This window comes from Haliotis cracherodii, unplaced genomic scaffold, assembly GCF_022045235.1.
Source record: "Haliotis cracherodii isolate W230 unplaced genomic scaffold, xgHalCrac1.p SCAF_16, whole genome shotgun sequence".
NCBI lineage: Eukaryota > Metazoa > Mollusca > Gastropoda > Lepetellida > Haliotidae > Haliotis > Haliotis cracherodii.
In genome coordinates this window covers 15,374,992-15,390,842 of record NW_027266271.1, presented here as the reverse complement: position 1 = coordinate 15,390,842, position 15,851 = coordinate 15,374,992, and the positions used below count along the sequence as shown (strand labels likewise).

Below are 15,851 nucleotides of genomic sequence, written 5' to 3'. Positions count from 1 at the left end.
CTCATCACACCCAATACCCGGGTTCGATTCCCATCTTTAACTTGGTGTTCCCAGGCGTGATAGGGGTGAATTATTGATGTATAAGCAATACACATTCACTTGACCCATACTAATAGTTCTGAATATCCAAACATAGCATGTGTTAAGTATCTGCAAACAAAGCTATATGCGCTTGTATATTGGGACAGCTCATTGACCATGTTTTTTGTTGCAGGTCTCTTCCCCTGCGGGTTTTCAGAAGCAGACTCTAAACTGCGTCACAATCGATGGGATACCACCAGCAGTAGTATAGAAATACAGGACGGATTCCCTTTCTTCAACACGCTTGAGATGTCTATGTTTGTGAGCAATGAGTTACCATTCAGGTCTTTGAAAGGCATTTAGAAGTGATACACATAAGGAAGAGAATATATGGATGTCAACTTCTTGACCCTTGCTATGTCCATTCTTTCACCTATCTGTGCTAATCACCCCCCCCCCCCCCCCCTTTTCAGAGTCCATATCTTATCTATGATAACTTATATTAAGTGTTGGGTTCCACTGTCTATTGCTAATCACCTATCAGCGCCAATCATCTGTTGGCTTCCTTTGTTAGCTTCTACTCTTTGTTATTTTCCACCTTTTGTTATCTTATTAATTTTGTAGTCCTTACATGTACATATTCATGCTCTCTGCCTCATGGCATTCATTCACCTGATGAAGGAGTAAGCATATACTCCGTAACGTTGTGTTCCTCATAATAAAGAAGTTGACATCAGTATATTCCCTTCCTTATGAGTTACATTTGTAATTAAAAAAGAGAAACAACGAAAAAAAGGAAGTTACCCCCATAGCATATATTTTTTATTCCATAATTAAATGGCTATCTTATTACTACATTTCGCATGGTGATTTTCAATCAGTTCTTTCACGTATCGATTCATGATTATAACGTATTCTGACTTCATGGATGATCTACATGTTTTCTAAATTTAAATGTACTGATAAGTGCATATATTTCTTATGCTATTGTAGTTCGCCGTTAAGGGCTGTATTCCTTGGGGACGCCGGAAACTTATGATTGTGGTTTAGAATCCCGTTTTTCCCTGCTTAAATTTCTAGGTTTGTCAGCACCATATCCGTACTCGTGGGTTTCACTGAAGTGTAAAACGTCTGAGATCTTATTCGTTTCAGGCTTTTAAGGGCTGACAGGCCGTGATATAGCTGGAATAATGTTAAGAGAGTTCGTAAACCAAACTGACTCACTCACTATCATTGTCAGACTAACTAGCGTAGCTAAAATAATAGAGTATGCTTGTTTCCCAGGTGGGTGACAATGGCGGCGTGAGCTTTGGAAGGAAATACAACCCATATTACCTGACGGATATGAGCAAGGCAAAGACCAAGTATGTGTGTATCTACTGTGATGACTTCGACATCAGATTCGGCGGGGATGTCTTCTACCACATCTATGTCGCTGGAGACGACAATGGTATGTCATGAAATCTGGCTGATAAAACTGTGGACCGTATCTGTTATAATATTCACCCCGATTTTCTGCTAAGGGAGAAGGCATACATATGGGAGAGGGGTTTGTGTTTTTTTCTTGGTGGGAGAGAGGCCAATGAAGTTATACGAAACCACAACATATTGTTTCTAGTTTCTGGAATGTCCCAGCAATCACACCCGTACCCTCACCACCACCCATACCCTCACCACCAACTACAACCCCCACCCATACTCACACCACCACCCATACCCACATCACCACCACCCGCAACCACACCACTATCCGTAACCACACCCACACCCGTACCCTCACCACCACCCATACGCTCACCACCAACTACAACCCCCACCCATACTCACACCACCACCCATACCCGCATCACCACCACCCGCAACCACACCACTATCCGTAACCACACCCACACCCGTACCCTCACCACCACCCATACCCTCACCACCAACTACAACCCCCACCCGTACCAACACCATTGCCCATACCCACACCGACACCGACACCGACATCGACACTCATACCAACACCTAACACTAACCCCCACCCAAACGCATTACACGCCATACACCAACATCACAAACAGCGATGTCTGACTAAAATCTCCATACAAACGTCAACGCCCTTGATGTCATATGCTGATGTTCAGTATTACATTATCGTTCCAAATGTCCGGACCCGATTACAGCATAAATGACTGGTCAAAATAATCCAGGAACCCATTCACTTTATGTTTTACAGCTAACTTTGTGCTGGACCGGGCGACAAGTGAAGTACGCACGCGGACATCCTTCGGTGGTTTCAGGGCATCCTGGGCTAGTGTGATCACGTGGTCTAGAGTGCCGGAATTTGTCTCCTACTCTGCCTCATCTGCTGCTGTCGGGGTAAAATTACAATGATTATATTTTACATATTATACCGTGTTTACCGGATTTTTACTAGTCCCGTAGGTATGTGCAAAAAAATCTAACGTTGTGCCTTTTTGTTTAAAAGCATGAAACTTGGCACAATGATACTTCATGATGGGGGCAATGTTTTCAGACATTACTATATCATGTTGTTATTTATATTTTGCTCTTAGATACGTATTCATTTATGAAGGATCACAAGACTGTCAGAATGCAAATTTGACCTGAAATAATTGCCATCTTATTATTGTTTTAAATGTTGATTCAGGTAATGTATGTATTGAATTTGATATTCCTTCCTTATTTTACTCTCTAAGATGACAGTGACCTAAATACCATGTATAGCCTACACTATAAGTGAAAGTAAAGTGAAAATGTTTATTGAATATGACCATATCATCATGCCTTATAGCAGACATTTCCCCGAATATTGGCAATTTTGGTTGCCATGGACACCATAGGATGAATTTTGATAGGTTCCACATCTAAACATTCTTGTTATGCCCTAAAGTTTCTCAACTTTCATCCTTATATCATAAAAGGCACAATTCGTACATATATCTATTGGACCATGCCTTGAAGGGAGGCTGTTGTGCTTTCAAAATATAAGAATGGGGTGATCTTTAACTTCTATGGGTAATATGGGTGTGGGACTCACGCCGGTGGCAGTTTGTCGTATTGACATATCAACCAATCAGCCGTCTCATGGTTCCTGCTATGTCTTTCAGCGCAGCATCTTCCAGCTGGTGATGATCACAGACGGCCAGGTGGGATTCATGATGTATTTGTTCAGTGATATTGGAGCTTCTGACAACTTCCGCAAGCAGGCTGTCCATGGGTACAGTGACGGTACACAGTTTACCCAGTTAGAATACTCCAGGAGAGAAATCGAGACAGCCGGTGCAGCAAACTTTGAGAGGTTTACAAAACCCTTTATGCACAGCGTCCTTGGCAACTCCATGGGTAGGTAGATGAATAAACTATTGAACTTTTCAGGCTTTTGTCAACCAGCTCTGCTCAAAATACTAAACATCATGTTATGTAGATAACAGATTAATGTCCTTTTCATACTTACTGTTATTGCGATGCTATATTTTTCATAAATGTGTGTTTCGTATCTTTGGATATTTTTCAATTTAGCCATTTAGTCATTTATATCAAGTCATTCATTTGTCTTCCTGTTCATGTAGAACAACGTGGAGTCTGGATGTTTAAAGTGGGGGAGTACGTAGCACCAAGCCCAGAGCGCCTCTGCTACCAGTGGTATCTGGAAAATCTTAATCAGCGGACATACTTCAGATCTCGGGCGTCTATCCTTGGTTCTCAGAATTGTCCCTGCAGGCGAGAACTGCTGCGTTGGAGCGCAGCATTTCTTCCGTTACCCTTATTTTACGGACAGAGCGTGTACTGTGTCGAGATGCGAGCCACATTTGCGCTTGACACATATGTACGTAATACTGTTCACTTCATTGGATGTACATTTGCATAACCTGACTCTCATCATTTATAACCCGCTTATCTCGAAGTAACGATATATTGATGTAAGCATAGTATACTCGCTGTTCATTCGATTCATATTTATATCGGCAGCTTGAAATTTTGGGCAGTGAGTTTGCATATTGGTTAAAGCGTTCGCTCGTCACGCCTAAGGCCCGGTTTCAATTCCCGTGATGGTTACAATATGTGAAGCCCATTTCTGGTGCCCCCTTCCATGCTGGAATATATCTAAAATCGGCGTGAAACCATACTCACTCACTCACTCACTCAATGTCTTGGCTTGGTTTCGAAAGCTCGTTGCACGCTAACTTGTTGACATCAAAGAAATAGTAACAGTTTTGCCAAAAGTTATTTAAATTTGCTTTAAGAACACACTGAAATATATGTTGTTGAAATATCTGTGGTTAACTACGGTACTCACTCACTCACATATTCAATAGGAATGCTGCTACAACAGGTGGGGCAACTTCATCAACAGTCTCCCTAACGCAGGAACTTACAACCGCTACAGCAGGATCCGCGACCCCTCCCGACATGAGCTCCAAGACAGTAACCCCAAGGACTGGTGCTGTAGACAGTCCAACTTGTGTCCCCTCTTTCAATCTGTCAGACCTAGGTCAACGTGCCGATGGAATAGATGGCGGGCCATATTGAGTAAGTATAGTTTTAATTTAACGCCGCTTAGAACAGTGTCAGCTTGATGTGGAAAGCCAGAAGTAATGTAGGTTTTAGTCGTTAACCACTTTGGGGAAACCCGTGAGCACGGATATGGTGCTGACAAACCCAGATTCGAACAAAACGATAATAGGTTTCCAGCCTTAGGGACGAAACTCTGCACAGCGTCTCAGATCATTGGGCCAATCGTGCTCCCTGGTGCGCATAAGTGCGTACTGGTGCAATCTCCATTATCCGCATATACTTATAATATTCATCCTAGGATTTCGACCGCCTCTGTGGTCAAGTGGTAGAGCGTCTTCCCGGATAGCTGAAGGTCCGGGGTTCGATCCCCGGTCGCGTCATACCAAAAGAAATTGTTGTTACCCCTGGGGTTGCCTGGGGTTCGGTATGAAGGGACTAAAACAAAGACTGGTCGGCGCGGAGTCTGTGTGGGGTATTCACGTTAGACTGTTGTGGCATGGTATCTGAGTTGGCTAGCACTATAAATTGGCATCATTCCGGATTAGAACAAGCACACACACACACACACACACACACACACACACACACACACACACACACACATGCAGTGCAATACTCTTTGACGCGAGACGTTAAACTTCATTTCGCATCACATCCTTGGATTTGATTATGAATGCAAATGGCTTTATTCAAAAATATTTTCATCATTAAAAAAACCCAAATGTGTTGTCATGAAACCGAGTTAAATAAGAAAGGTAATTTGTGTCACTATTATTTTTTCACTTTTCATCCAGGGTTCTTTTTCGGCGACCCCCACTTCATGGCATTGGACGGCACGGTGTTTACTTTCAATGGTTTAGGGGAGTACAAGCTGATTGAACTTCAACCAGAAGATAATACCTTCACCTTCAAGCTACAGTGTCGAACTGCTCAGGCAGTAAACAGCACGGGGGCAAAGGTCAATGCCACTCTATTTTCTGCCTTCGCTGCCGAACAATCAGGCTCTCTCGGATCAGCGAGGATGCACATTGAACTCAACAACGATAAAACAAGTACGTTTCTTGCCCAAAATGATAAGGTGTCGGAGGTAGAATGTCAGTGTTATTATCATTCATGTTTACGTATTTCTGTGTGTTGCCAGCGCTTTGAGCATGCTTTGTGGCGTGGAAGTTACCGCATTATTGTTATTATTATAATTATTATTGTTATTGTTATTGTTGTTATCATTATAATTTTATGATCATAATGTACAGAATTAAATTTTAAAAATGAAGCAAAGAGGGCTGGTGAGGCTAATCGTCAGCTCAGGGCCCTTGCCTCCTCTACACACAGCCCAGACAGCGAATGGGACTTCTCCCGGGAAGCGCCAGTCAAACACCTAGACCTTTTCGGAGAATGTGAAAACTAACCAACACTGCAGCCTCCTGCATTACCCAGATTGTCAGAAGGGCTGTATTCCTGGTAGCAAACCCGGGTACTCTTCCAATGTAAGTCAACAGATTGGGAGGTACCAAACCTAAGGCACCGAGAACAATTGGGAGTCGGACAATTGGTACTTGGGATGCAAGCGTGACATTTCGAAAGCGAGGTCTGCATATTTGCCATGTTTTTCCTCAATCTTGTCAATCACATTAGTGTCAAAGGGGACAGAAATTTCAGTGATATAAATGGTTTCATTGGATACATCAAAGAGGACAAGATCAGGTTTGTTGGTCTGGATACGTCCGAGGCTGTAAATGGGCCTGTTCCAAAGAATTTTGTATTGATCATTTTCCATGATGCCCTCTACGTATTCCGGGTCGTACCATGGTTGGACCTCTGTGTCAAAACCACAATCATGGCGAAGACGCTAATAAAATGATCGAGCCACCCCATCATGTCGTTTAAGATACTGTTCGTGCCAAAGCTGGGCATCCACTAACAATGTGTTGGACAGTCTCATTTAATTCATTGCATAATCTACATTTCATATTTACATTTTGATGCAAAATCACACATTGACGGTTTCGAGTGGGAAGTGACAGGTCCTGAGCAGCAAACAGAAAACCTTCTGTTTCACTTTTCAGGCAAGACGACTTCATCCAAGGAAAGGACTCTGCAAGTTTGCTGATCTTCTCAACACACTGCACATAAACTCGATGCAGTGGTCGTTCAGATTATTATTGTTATTATTATTATTTTTTGTTTGGAAATCTTAAGAAAGTAATTTCTAACCTTCTCTAACAAGATGTATGGACGTGTTTCAGGATTCGTGATCTACTGTGATGATTTGGACATGACTACCCAATTCTACGATGAGGCCAACTTCAGCAGAACATCGGATATTTTTATCATCTCTAAACTGAACGACACGAGGGCGGAATTTTCCTTCCCTAAAATAGGTACAGTGTAATGTATCACCATGTTTAGGGTGTTTTAGAAAATATGTGAACTGTATCTTTAGTACGCAAGGGGAAATGTCTCCGATAGTAAGGCAAGATCGACAAATACTTGATCATCGAATTAAATAACATAAACATCGACATGATTTCCAGGGGTTGTCGTGACAGTGGCGATCATCTCCGGGACTCTGTCACATTCGGCAGTTCTAGAGGAGCGACACAAAGGCCTACCCAAAGGGCTTCTTGGAAATTACAATGATATCGACACGGATGACTTCATGTCCCCTAATGGAACACTCTACTCAGCTAATTCCACAGATAAGCAGCTGTTTGCTTTCGGCCAATCGTGTAAGTAGAGAAGGAATAAAACTTATAATAGTAGCCAGCATATTATGTTTTCATCATGATGTATTTATCTGAGTAGTTTATCTTTAGAGGTTTGAAAGTCTACAAGAAGTTATGTTGAAAAACTAAGAGTGTGCTAATACTGTCAACGTTTATCATTTTCAATTAACAATGATATTAATACCAGTTTCCTATTTCTATTTCAATTTCCTGATGAACCTTTTGTTTAATTTTCATTATTCAAATTGCCATGTACAAGTTGCGAAATAAACAAGCTCAATATGTAACTGTACAGTAAACTACGGTTAAAACGAACTCAAAGGGACCATTAATTTTAGTTCGTTATAGCCGTAGTTCGTTATTAACATATATACAGCATAACTACAGCAAATAGTCGGGACCAAAAAGTAAGTTCGTTATATCCGTCAGTTCGTTATAAGCGTGTTTGTTATAACCGTAGTTTACTGTATTTTATAAAGCCAACTTCATTAATACAATATCTGTTCAAAGGGGCCTTGACACAGCAATCCGATTCCGTTCTTCATTATGCTCCTGGGAAGAATATATCCACCTTTACCGACAGCAGCTATACACCTCTGTTTGAGGAAGACATATCAAATTCCGATCGCGAAGATGCAATTGCAATATGCGGTGCCGACAACAAACAGTGCATATTTGACTACGCACTTACGAAGAACGCAGACCTAGCCAAAGCCGCCACTGAACAGATACAGGAAGCGAAGTCGGTAACCCAAACCCTAGGTAAGGGAGGATGGGAACGGGTCGTGTACTCTTTAAAGATTATGAATATGGGTTGGTGAGAGAACCGACAGAGGTGATCAATTGACGAGATTACTGGTATTTATTAAACAGCAAAACATATCTGCCTATCACCATTAAAATGCAGTTCTTAAAGAACTGAGTTTTGTGGGAATCGATCGTGGCAGCAGAATAGTAATCACTATCCATTTATTCCTAAAAAATTGATCAACATATCGTCGGAAAACTTCATGCAGAGATTTTCTGTCCAAAAACAATTTTTCGTGTACACGTTTTTCAACCTTTGTTATTTTTACAGTCCGATATTGTAGTTGTGTAAATCACCTTGTTCTATAAACTGACACGCAAACAGTTCGTAGCACGACGGTATTCGTAAGCCTATGAAAAACTATATAGGTACCACAGCTCGTAATGCCACTACCGTTTTGTCGATCGGCACCTGGTCTGTTTTGTGTCATTAACTCGTTAAGCATCTTTACATTTCACGTCTCGTATTTAGTATGATATTAATACTTTACATTTCTCCTCTCGTATGGAATATGATATTAATACTTTACATTTCACCTCTCGTGCGGAATATGATATTGATACTTTACATTTCGTGTGTCAGCCAACAGAAACCCGACGTTGGCGGGAACTGACCAGATCAACGTGGAACTGGGGCAAAACGTATCTCTCCAATTCGTTGGAACTGACGCCGATAATGACACTATAAAATACATTATTATCGATCAGCCTACCAACTTCCAACTGAACGCAACTAGTGGCGCTGCAACTTGGACACCTGAAAATAGCGACCCAGCCATAATCAGGTAGAATATCTTTACTGTTATGTTTTCCTAATGCTTTGTTAGGTATCATATTTTAGAGTGTCGAGGGAAAGGAAAAGTTGAATCTGAATTTGTGAGGATACATATATTTACGAAAGAAACCATAAATACAGTCACAAGACAAGCAACTATTTCCATCGGACAATCTTGTTGGTAGAGAAGTAGTAAAACTAATACTAATAGACTGTATGGTATCAACATGATGGTTGTACCTTAGTGGTTAATCTTTCGGGGTTTGCAAGTCCCCAAGATAATGTTTTAAGAACCAACTCTGAATGTGTAACACAGTATCCATGTATCCCTCTTTTCCAATTGACATGGATATTGATGACAGTTTCCTATTTCTATTTAAAGTCCCTGCTTCAAGTAGACATGTACATACCACATCTGCAAACGTTTCCTATTTTTGAGATTTTCCTTAATATTCAAATAGCCAAGTGGTAAAGACAAAGAAAGACTTCCAGGCAACTCCGCATATAACAACCCAACACCTTCAAAACTACATGTTGTATCCATAGATCCTTGTATATGAAAAAATGTTCAATAAAATACAAAGATGGTGGGATCGGGCCTCTTCATACATATCAACTACTGTGTGAAATTGGGGATAGGGCATTTAGGCAAGAAGTAGGTAAGGCGTCTTGTACCATATGTTTCCGTGTTTGTTCAGGTGAAACCTTGACGTGCCTTGAGTGTGTTTGTGACAACTACATTAAAAAGACATTTCTTATAATTTGAACATAGTACTATTCTGTATCAAAACGGGCATTTTTCCCAGAAATGACCCACTATACAGGATCGTGACATTATCCGACATAGTCTATCGTATTTTTTTTACACATAAACATTTGTTCTACACAGTTGCCGTACTCAGCAATATTCCAGCTATATGACAGCGGTCTGTAAATAATCTCGTCTCGACCAGGCAATTCAGTGACTGACATCATGCGCATCGATGTACGCAATTGGTATACGATGACATGCATCAACTAAGTCAGCGAGCCTGACCTCCCGATCCCGTTAGTCGCTTCCGACAAGCATGGGTTGCTGAAGACCAATCTAACTCGGATCTTTATGTATTCTTGACAAGTGTGTTTCAGATATATAAGAGGTGACTGATGTTCTTGTGATAAGGACAACGCTTCGACATGAACATTGTACAACTGCTATTACTGATAGCCGGCTTAATACGGTGTATGGTCGCATATGGCAGCAGTAGAATGTGTTCTCAATATTTTCATCAATTGTACACATCTAAATACAGTATCGAATGTTTAAGAGGCAACCTATTTCTTTCGTTTCAGAATTGCAGCAAATGATCCAAAAGATGCACAGTCGCCCATACTTGACGTTGTGGTGCGGCTATGTAAAGGATGTGGTGATCATGGCAGGTGTGACTTCACCACGCCAGTTGTCCGCCCTGCTTCCCAGAATGAGACGTATTTTCAGTTGATGGCTTGTAAATGCGAGACAGGCTACTCAGGTAAAACAACGTTCAGAGATACATTTCTTTGATACCTTGTTGGGACAGTTCATTTGATAATCATGGAGGGGGGCGCCTGTTGTGACCCCCTATTAAATGAATTGTTGGTCCTTTATCAAAAATTAATACTGGCCACATCGACTGGATGTTCAAGGTCAAAGTAAGGGTCAGGGTCAATGCTGTTTGCCTTCTGTTTTGATCCCTTGTGAATTCAGGATCCCGTGCATGTTCAGAATTTATGTGCACCTTTAAACCTATGCTGTAAACATCAAACAATTAGGAGATAAACATACTGTGTTTTCAATGTAGAGCAAGGTTACCTGTAGATTTAACCCCGCTAAACTGATTCGGAACCGAACGCGCAGCGTGAGTTTTCAAATGTTATATTTAGGGGGGTTAAATCTACAGGTAACCTAGCTCTACATTGAAAACACAGTATGTTTATCTCCATTTTACCATGACTAAATAAAATGCGAACTCTTTGGTGTTAGCAAATATACTGAGTGAAGCGGCATGGGTTGAGTTCAGTGTTTTGAGTGGGTTATCGATCTGAATTACGAAATAATCGAACAAAATATGGTGCTGTGTATACTCAAGCAGTTTGTTTACACTGTAATACTTCAGTCAAACATATGACATGCATTGAAAGCATATAAGCACGTCAACTTGGTAAGCTAACACGAGGTGGGCATCCCTAAAGAAAACAAAGCAAGCTTTGCAAGGCTTTCGCTCTACATCGCGCGTCACCATTATGACGTCATATCGCTCATTGTGACGCAAAAGATATGACGTCACAGTCGTGTATAGAAAAGTGCCAAAATTCCAAGCTCTCGGTTGTCTCCAAAACGTAAATACATTCCCTTTGTTGATTTCTATCGTGTTTTTCTGCACGAAATGTATTGCCACACATCCTTTGAATATTGTAGTAACCGCATCTGTGCATTTTGTAACCTGTAATTGTAGATATAGTTATTTAAATATGCCTACCGACTCTGACTGAAAATAGTACTATTCTATGAATATTAGCTTCCGCGGTGATGCGGCCGTCAAGCCATCTGTTTCAATCAGAGGGGGTTTATTGTGATTTAATAGCCTCTGATTTACCAATCAAAATCGAGTGAATTCCAAATTCATGGTAGAATGAGTATTATCAACAATATGACTGCAAAAGTCTACCTTCGCATTGGTTGCATCTGTCTTGCAGGTGCAGCATGTGAAAATGACACGGACGGTTGTGCTGATCCCGACGCCTGTGGTTTTGGACGTACCTGCTCTGATGTACCCGCTTCAGAAGAAGCAAACTCTAGTAATGCATTCATCTGCTCGGCCTGTCCAGACGGGTACGCCTCGGAACCCGGTGCCGCCGCAAATGCAGAATGTAAAAGTACGTGCTGATTGAGTGAGTGAGTTGGGGTTAACGCCGCTTTGAACAGTATTCCAGCTATATCACGGCGTGTCAGCTTAATGTAGAAGGAAATCCCGAATTGATGCAGGTCTCAAACGTTTACCACTTCGGTGATACCCACGAGCACGGGTATGGTGCTGACAAACCTAGAAACTTAATCAGGACAAACCGGGATTCGAACCAACAATCATACATTTTTGGCGTGTCCAAGGGACGCAACTCTGCACAGCGAAATGCGTCGCCTTGACGACTGGGCCACCTGCGGCCCCTCTCCGATGCCAACGTTGTACATGAATGTCGTAGGGTCATTATATACCTTTTTGTATTGATGTCAAAGTGAGTGTTTTGACCGCATGTCAGATTTGGCCATATAATAACAACTACCGGGCAAAAGCAAGTATACACCCATTTGATAGTGGCTTAAAATGAAAACAAAAAGTGGTTATTCGATAGTGATGTACTAGTATGTGATACGAGTGTCAGTGTTGTGTTTTCGACGTTATCCCACATGGGTACAAAGCACGAAGCCCTATTTCCCCTGCCGTGATATTGCTAAAATCATATCAACTCAATCATTTGTTACTTTAGGTTTACAGTATTTCGGCGACTGTTTTCAGCAAAGTAACGGGTTCATGACGTTTGTAATTTGTTTTGTCAAATTCAATTTTCCAGCTTATACTTAATTTTGTCCGGTAGTTTAGTAGGACACTGATCAAAGTATTTGACAGGCATTTAGAAGTTGGGGGATCGTGAATACATGACACTTTTTAGGGATAGCAACTTCTTTAATTCATTGTACGACTTTCAGATGAAGGAGCAAGAATTTGCTGTGAAACGTCGTACAAAGAATAAAAAGAAGTTGCTTTCCATAAAAAAAGTGTCATGTATTCTGGACACTTATTATAATGAGCTTTGTGTTATTATAATGTATGAAGGTATGCAGACGACTACACTGTGAGCAGGACAAACATACATGTTCCTTTCCCTATTAGGTACAAGACTGAGACCGAAACACGTGTATGTCCTTTACACGACGGGGGCTGTTACAATTACAGGACAAAGCATTTTGACGCAGTTATAATGATTTGAACGTATGTTTACAGATATCAACGAATGCTTAAACGGAACAGGACCGTGCCCGTCCAATTCTAAATGTGAAGACACCGTCGGTTCCTTCATGTGCATGTGTGAGAAGGGGTATAGACAAGACAGTTCCAAACTCTGTGTCGGTGAGTGAATGTTGAAGTAAAGCTTTATTGTTACCTGGTGCCCAAGAATACAGCTATCTCAAAGAAAAGGTCTTCTTTGTTGACTAAGAAGAACTTATTAGCATAACGTCCTTTGTTTTCATAAAATGTTTGATAAAAGATGTGATAATCTTTCCTTATGCCCTGTGGCGAGCAGGTCGGAACATTCAAAATTTGACGCATCGGGGACAAAAATAATGTCGGACACAATTCCTTTTCAACTCGTACGTGTTCACATTTTCGGGAGCACCTGGTGTCACGACTATTTGATAGTGATTCATCAACACATGCTTCGGAATCTTACAACTGACTCTGCACTCGAGATTTCGAGATAATCGAGATTCGTCTCTGAAGTTGAAGTATATATCTATATGAATGTAGAAATGTTTTTGTCACCCTTTTCACGTGTCCGTAATTTTATTTTATTTTCTTGTAGACATCGATGAGTGTGACGAGCAAAGTAACGACTGTATTCAAACATGCAACAACACCGACGGCGGCTGGCAATGCGGCTGTTACGATGGATACACCCTCAATGCTGATAACAAAACATGCGACGGAGGTAAGTGTAACCTATTACAGAAAATAGCGGGTAGAAGGTTGTCCATACTATTGTGTTAGTTTACATATACTATAGCGGGTGCAACGCATAATGTGTAAGATGGCCTACCTTGTAAGTACCAATTGTATCCAGTGTCCAGTCGTGTGTGAGGTGGTCTACCTTGTATGTACCATATGTATCAGTGTCCAGTCGTGTGTTAGATGGTCTACCTTGTATGTACCAATTGTATCAGTGTCCAGTCGTGTGTTAGATGGTCTACCTTGTATGTACCAATTGTATCAGTGTCCAGTCGTGTGTTAGATGGTCTACCTTGTATGTACCAATTGTATCAGTGTCCAGTCGTGTGTTAGATGGTCTACCTTGTATGTACCAATTGTATCAGTGTCCAGTCGTGTGTTAGATGGTCTACCTTGTATGTACTAATTGTATCAGTGTCCAGTCGTGTGTGAGATGGTCTACCTTGTATGTACCAATTGTATCAGTGTCCAGTCGTGTGTGAGATGGTCTACCTTGTATGTACCAATTGTATCAGTGTCCAGTCGTGTGTGAGATGGTCTACCTTGTATGTACCAATTGTATCAGTGTCCAGTCGTGTGTTAGATGGTCTACATGATTATATACACGTATAGTGTTAGACTGAGAAGTATTCCAGCTGTGGAACAGCACAACACAAAAATAACATAAAGCTCAAAACTTATGCAGTCAGTCCGTTGTGTTTTGTGCATAGAAATTGGCAGCAACAAAGCACTTTAATGAAGATTTCACCACCAAAGGCCTTCATAGTAATGTTAAAGTCGACATTCGGAAGAATTCACCAAACATGATCGCTTGTCAACATGAGGGTCCTCAATAACTGGCACTTACTACTTAATAACGGAAAATGTTGTGCATGGCGTGTGCTGATTTTCAGTGATCCGTTGAAAAAAGTTTCATCACTATTTTCCTTTCACACCCCGTGGAATTAGGTTTATTTATTTATTTATTATTTGGATTATTTTTTTCTTCGTTGGCGTTTTGAATAATGTTTATGAGATCAGATTGAACCTAGTGTTCTGTTTCAGCTGCCGTTAATTGCACGGCTGTTGGATGTGCACATTTCTGTGATAATGGCACTTGTAAATGCAGAACGGGCTACACACTTCACTCTGATGGAATGAACTGCACAGGTAAGTTTTTTGATGGGCTTATTGATGGAATTTGAGTCTTCCTACGTGTATGTCTTGCTGAAACGCACCGGTGTACATACTGTCTGCTTAATCATTGTAGGTATACCTTTGGTGTACGCCAAGATTCATATGTAACCTGTCGTCTAAGGCGCCGCAATTCGCTGTGCAGAGTTGCGTCCCTTGGCCACGCCAGGAACCTATGATTATAGGTTTGATTCCCGGTTCACCCCGATTATGTTTATCAGCACCATATCCGTGCACATGGGTTTCATCGAAGTGGTAAAAGTCTTGGACCCGCATCACCCCAAGAAGCTGACACGCTGTGGTATACCTGGAATACTGTTTAAAGCGGCGTTAAGCAAAACTCACTCACTCATATTTAACTACGAAAATTAATTATTTATTGCAAAACAAAACCTTGTGCAAGCTGGTATACGCTTTCTTTTCAAGGATAATTCAAAGAAAGTTTATGTATATTTTTCTTACTTCGTTTTGTTAAGCTAAATCCGTGACATTTGATATGAACGTCCAAATATGTTTTTTTCTAGATATCGACGAATGTGGAAAAAACCTGTGCTCCCAGACCTGTAACAACACCGACGGCAGCTACGTCTGCTCCTGCTACATCGGCTTCAAACTGTCTCAAGACAAACAGACCTGCCTCAGTGAGTAGCAGCCTGGATGCACCAGGGTCCTTCCTATCCATGACACGATGCTGGTTTTGAGGATGCTCCCTTTCCAAAAGTTTATATGTTGATTAAAGCGAATATGGACTTTGTTTTTCTGTTAACACCTAAACTATCACTTTCAGAATGTGGGTTTCCGCGTTGGGGCGTTGAATGTCGGAACACGTGTGAATGTCAAGGTCGTGCTTCGAGCTGTGACCCTGCACGTGGATGTGTCTGTAGAGCAGGTTGGACAGGTCCGGCATGCGACATGGACGTCGACGAGTGCACCACACAACCGACCATCTGCGGCGATAAACAAGTGTGTACTAACACAAATGGATCTCATACATGCAACTGTCCAACGGGATATGAAAATAATGGAACCGACTGCATAGGTAAACGAATTTTATGCACGCTCATCTTTTACATTACTCTGTCCTTG

At 41.4% G+C, this 15,851-nt stretch overlaps 1 protein-coding gene across 2 annotated transcripts in view; it reads left to right on the top strand.

Annotated features, from left to right (window-relative positions):
• Positions 1 to 15,851, top strand: part of LOC139463865 (uncharacterized) — a 54,045-nt gene that overhangs the window by 15,938 nt on the left and 22,256 nt on the right. The window contains exons 10-27 of one of the 2 annotated variants that reach the window (XM_071245262.1): positions 215 to 342; positions 1,306 to 1,471; positions 2,240 to 2,382; positions 3,135 to 3,369; positions 3,597 to 3,853; positions 4,344 to 4,557; positions 5,337 to 5,594; positions 6,789 to 6,923; positions 7,077 to 7,271; positions 7,779 to 8,030; positions 8,659 to 8,860; positions 10,183 to 10,361; positions 11,566 to 11,745; positions 12,870 to 12,995; positions 13,450 to 13,575; positions 14,637 to 14,741; positions 15,290 to 15,406; positions 15,553 to 15,804. In XM_071245262.1, coding sequence (XP_071101363.1) covers positions 215 to 342; positions 1,306 to 1,471; positions 2,240 to 2,382; positions 3,135 to 3,369; positions 3,597 to 3,853; positions 4,344 to 4,557; positions 5,337 to 5,594; positions 6,789 to 6,923; positions 7,077 to 7,271; positions 7,779 to 8,030; positions 8,659 to 8,860; positions 10,183 to 10,361; positions 11,566 to 11,745; positions 12,870 to 12,995; positions 13,450 to 13,575; positions 14,637 to 14,741; positions 15,290 to 15,406; positions 15,553 to 15,804 — 3,270 coding nt within the window. Of the gene's footprint in view, positions 1 to 214; positions 343 to 1,305; positions 1,472 to 2,239; positions 2,383 to 3,134; positions 3,370 to 3,596; positions 3,854 to 4,343; positions 4,558 to 5,336; positions 5,595 to 6,788; positions 6,924 to 7,076; positions 7,272 to 7,778; positions 8,031 to 8,658; positions 8,861 to 10,182; positions 10,362 to 11,565; positions 11,746 to 12,869; positions 12,996 to 13,449; positions 13,576 to 14,636; positions 14,742 to 15,289; positions 15,407 to 15,552; positions 15,805 to 15,851 lie in introns of those variants that run through there. The other variant, XM_071245261.1, reaches the window with a different exon arrangement.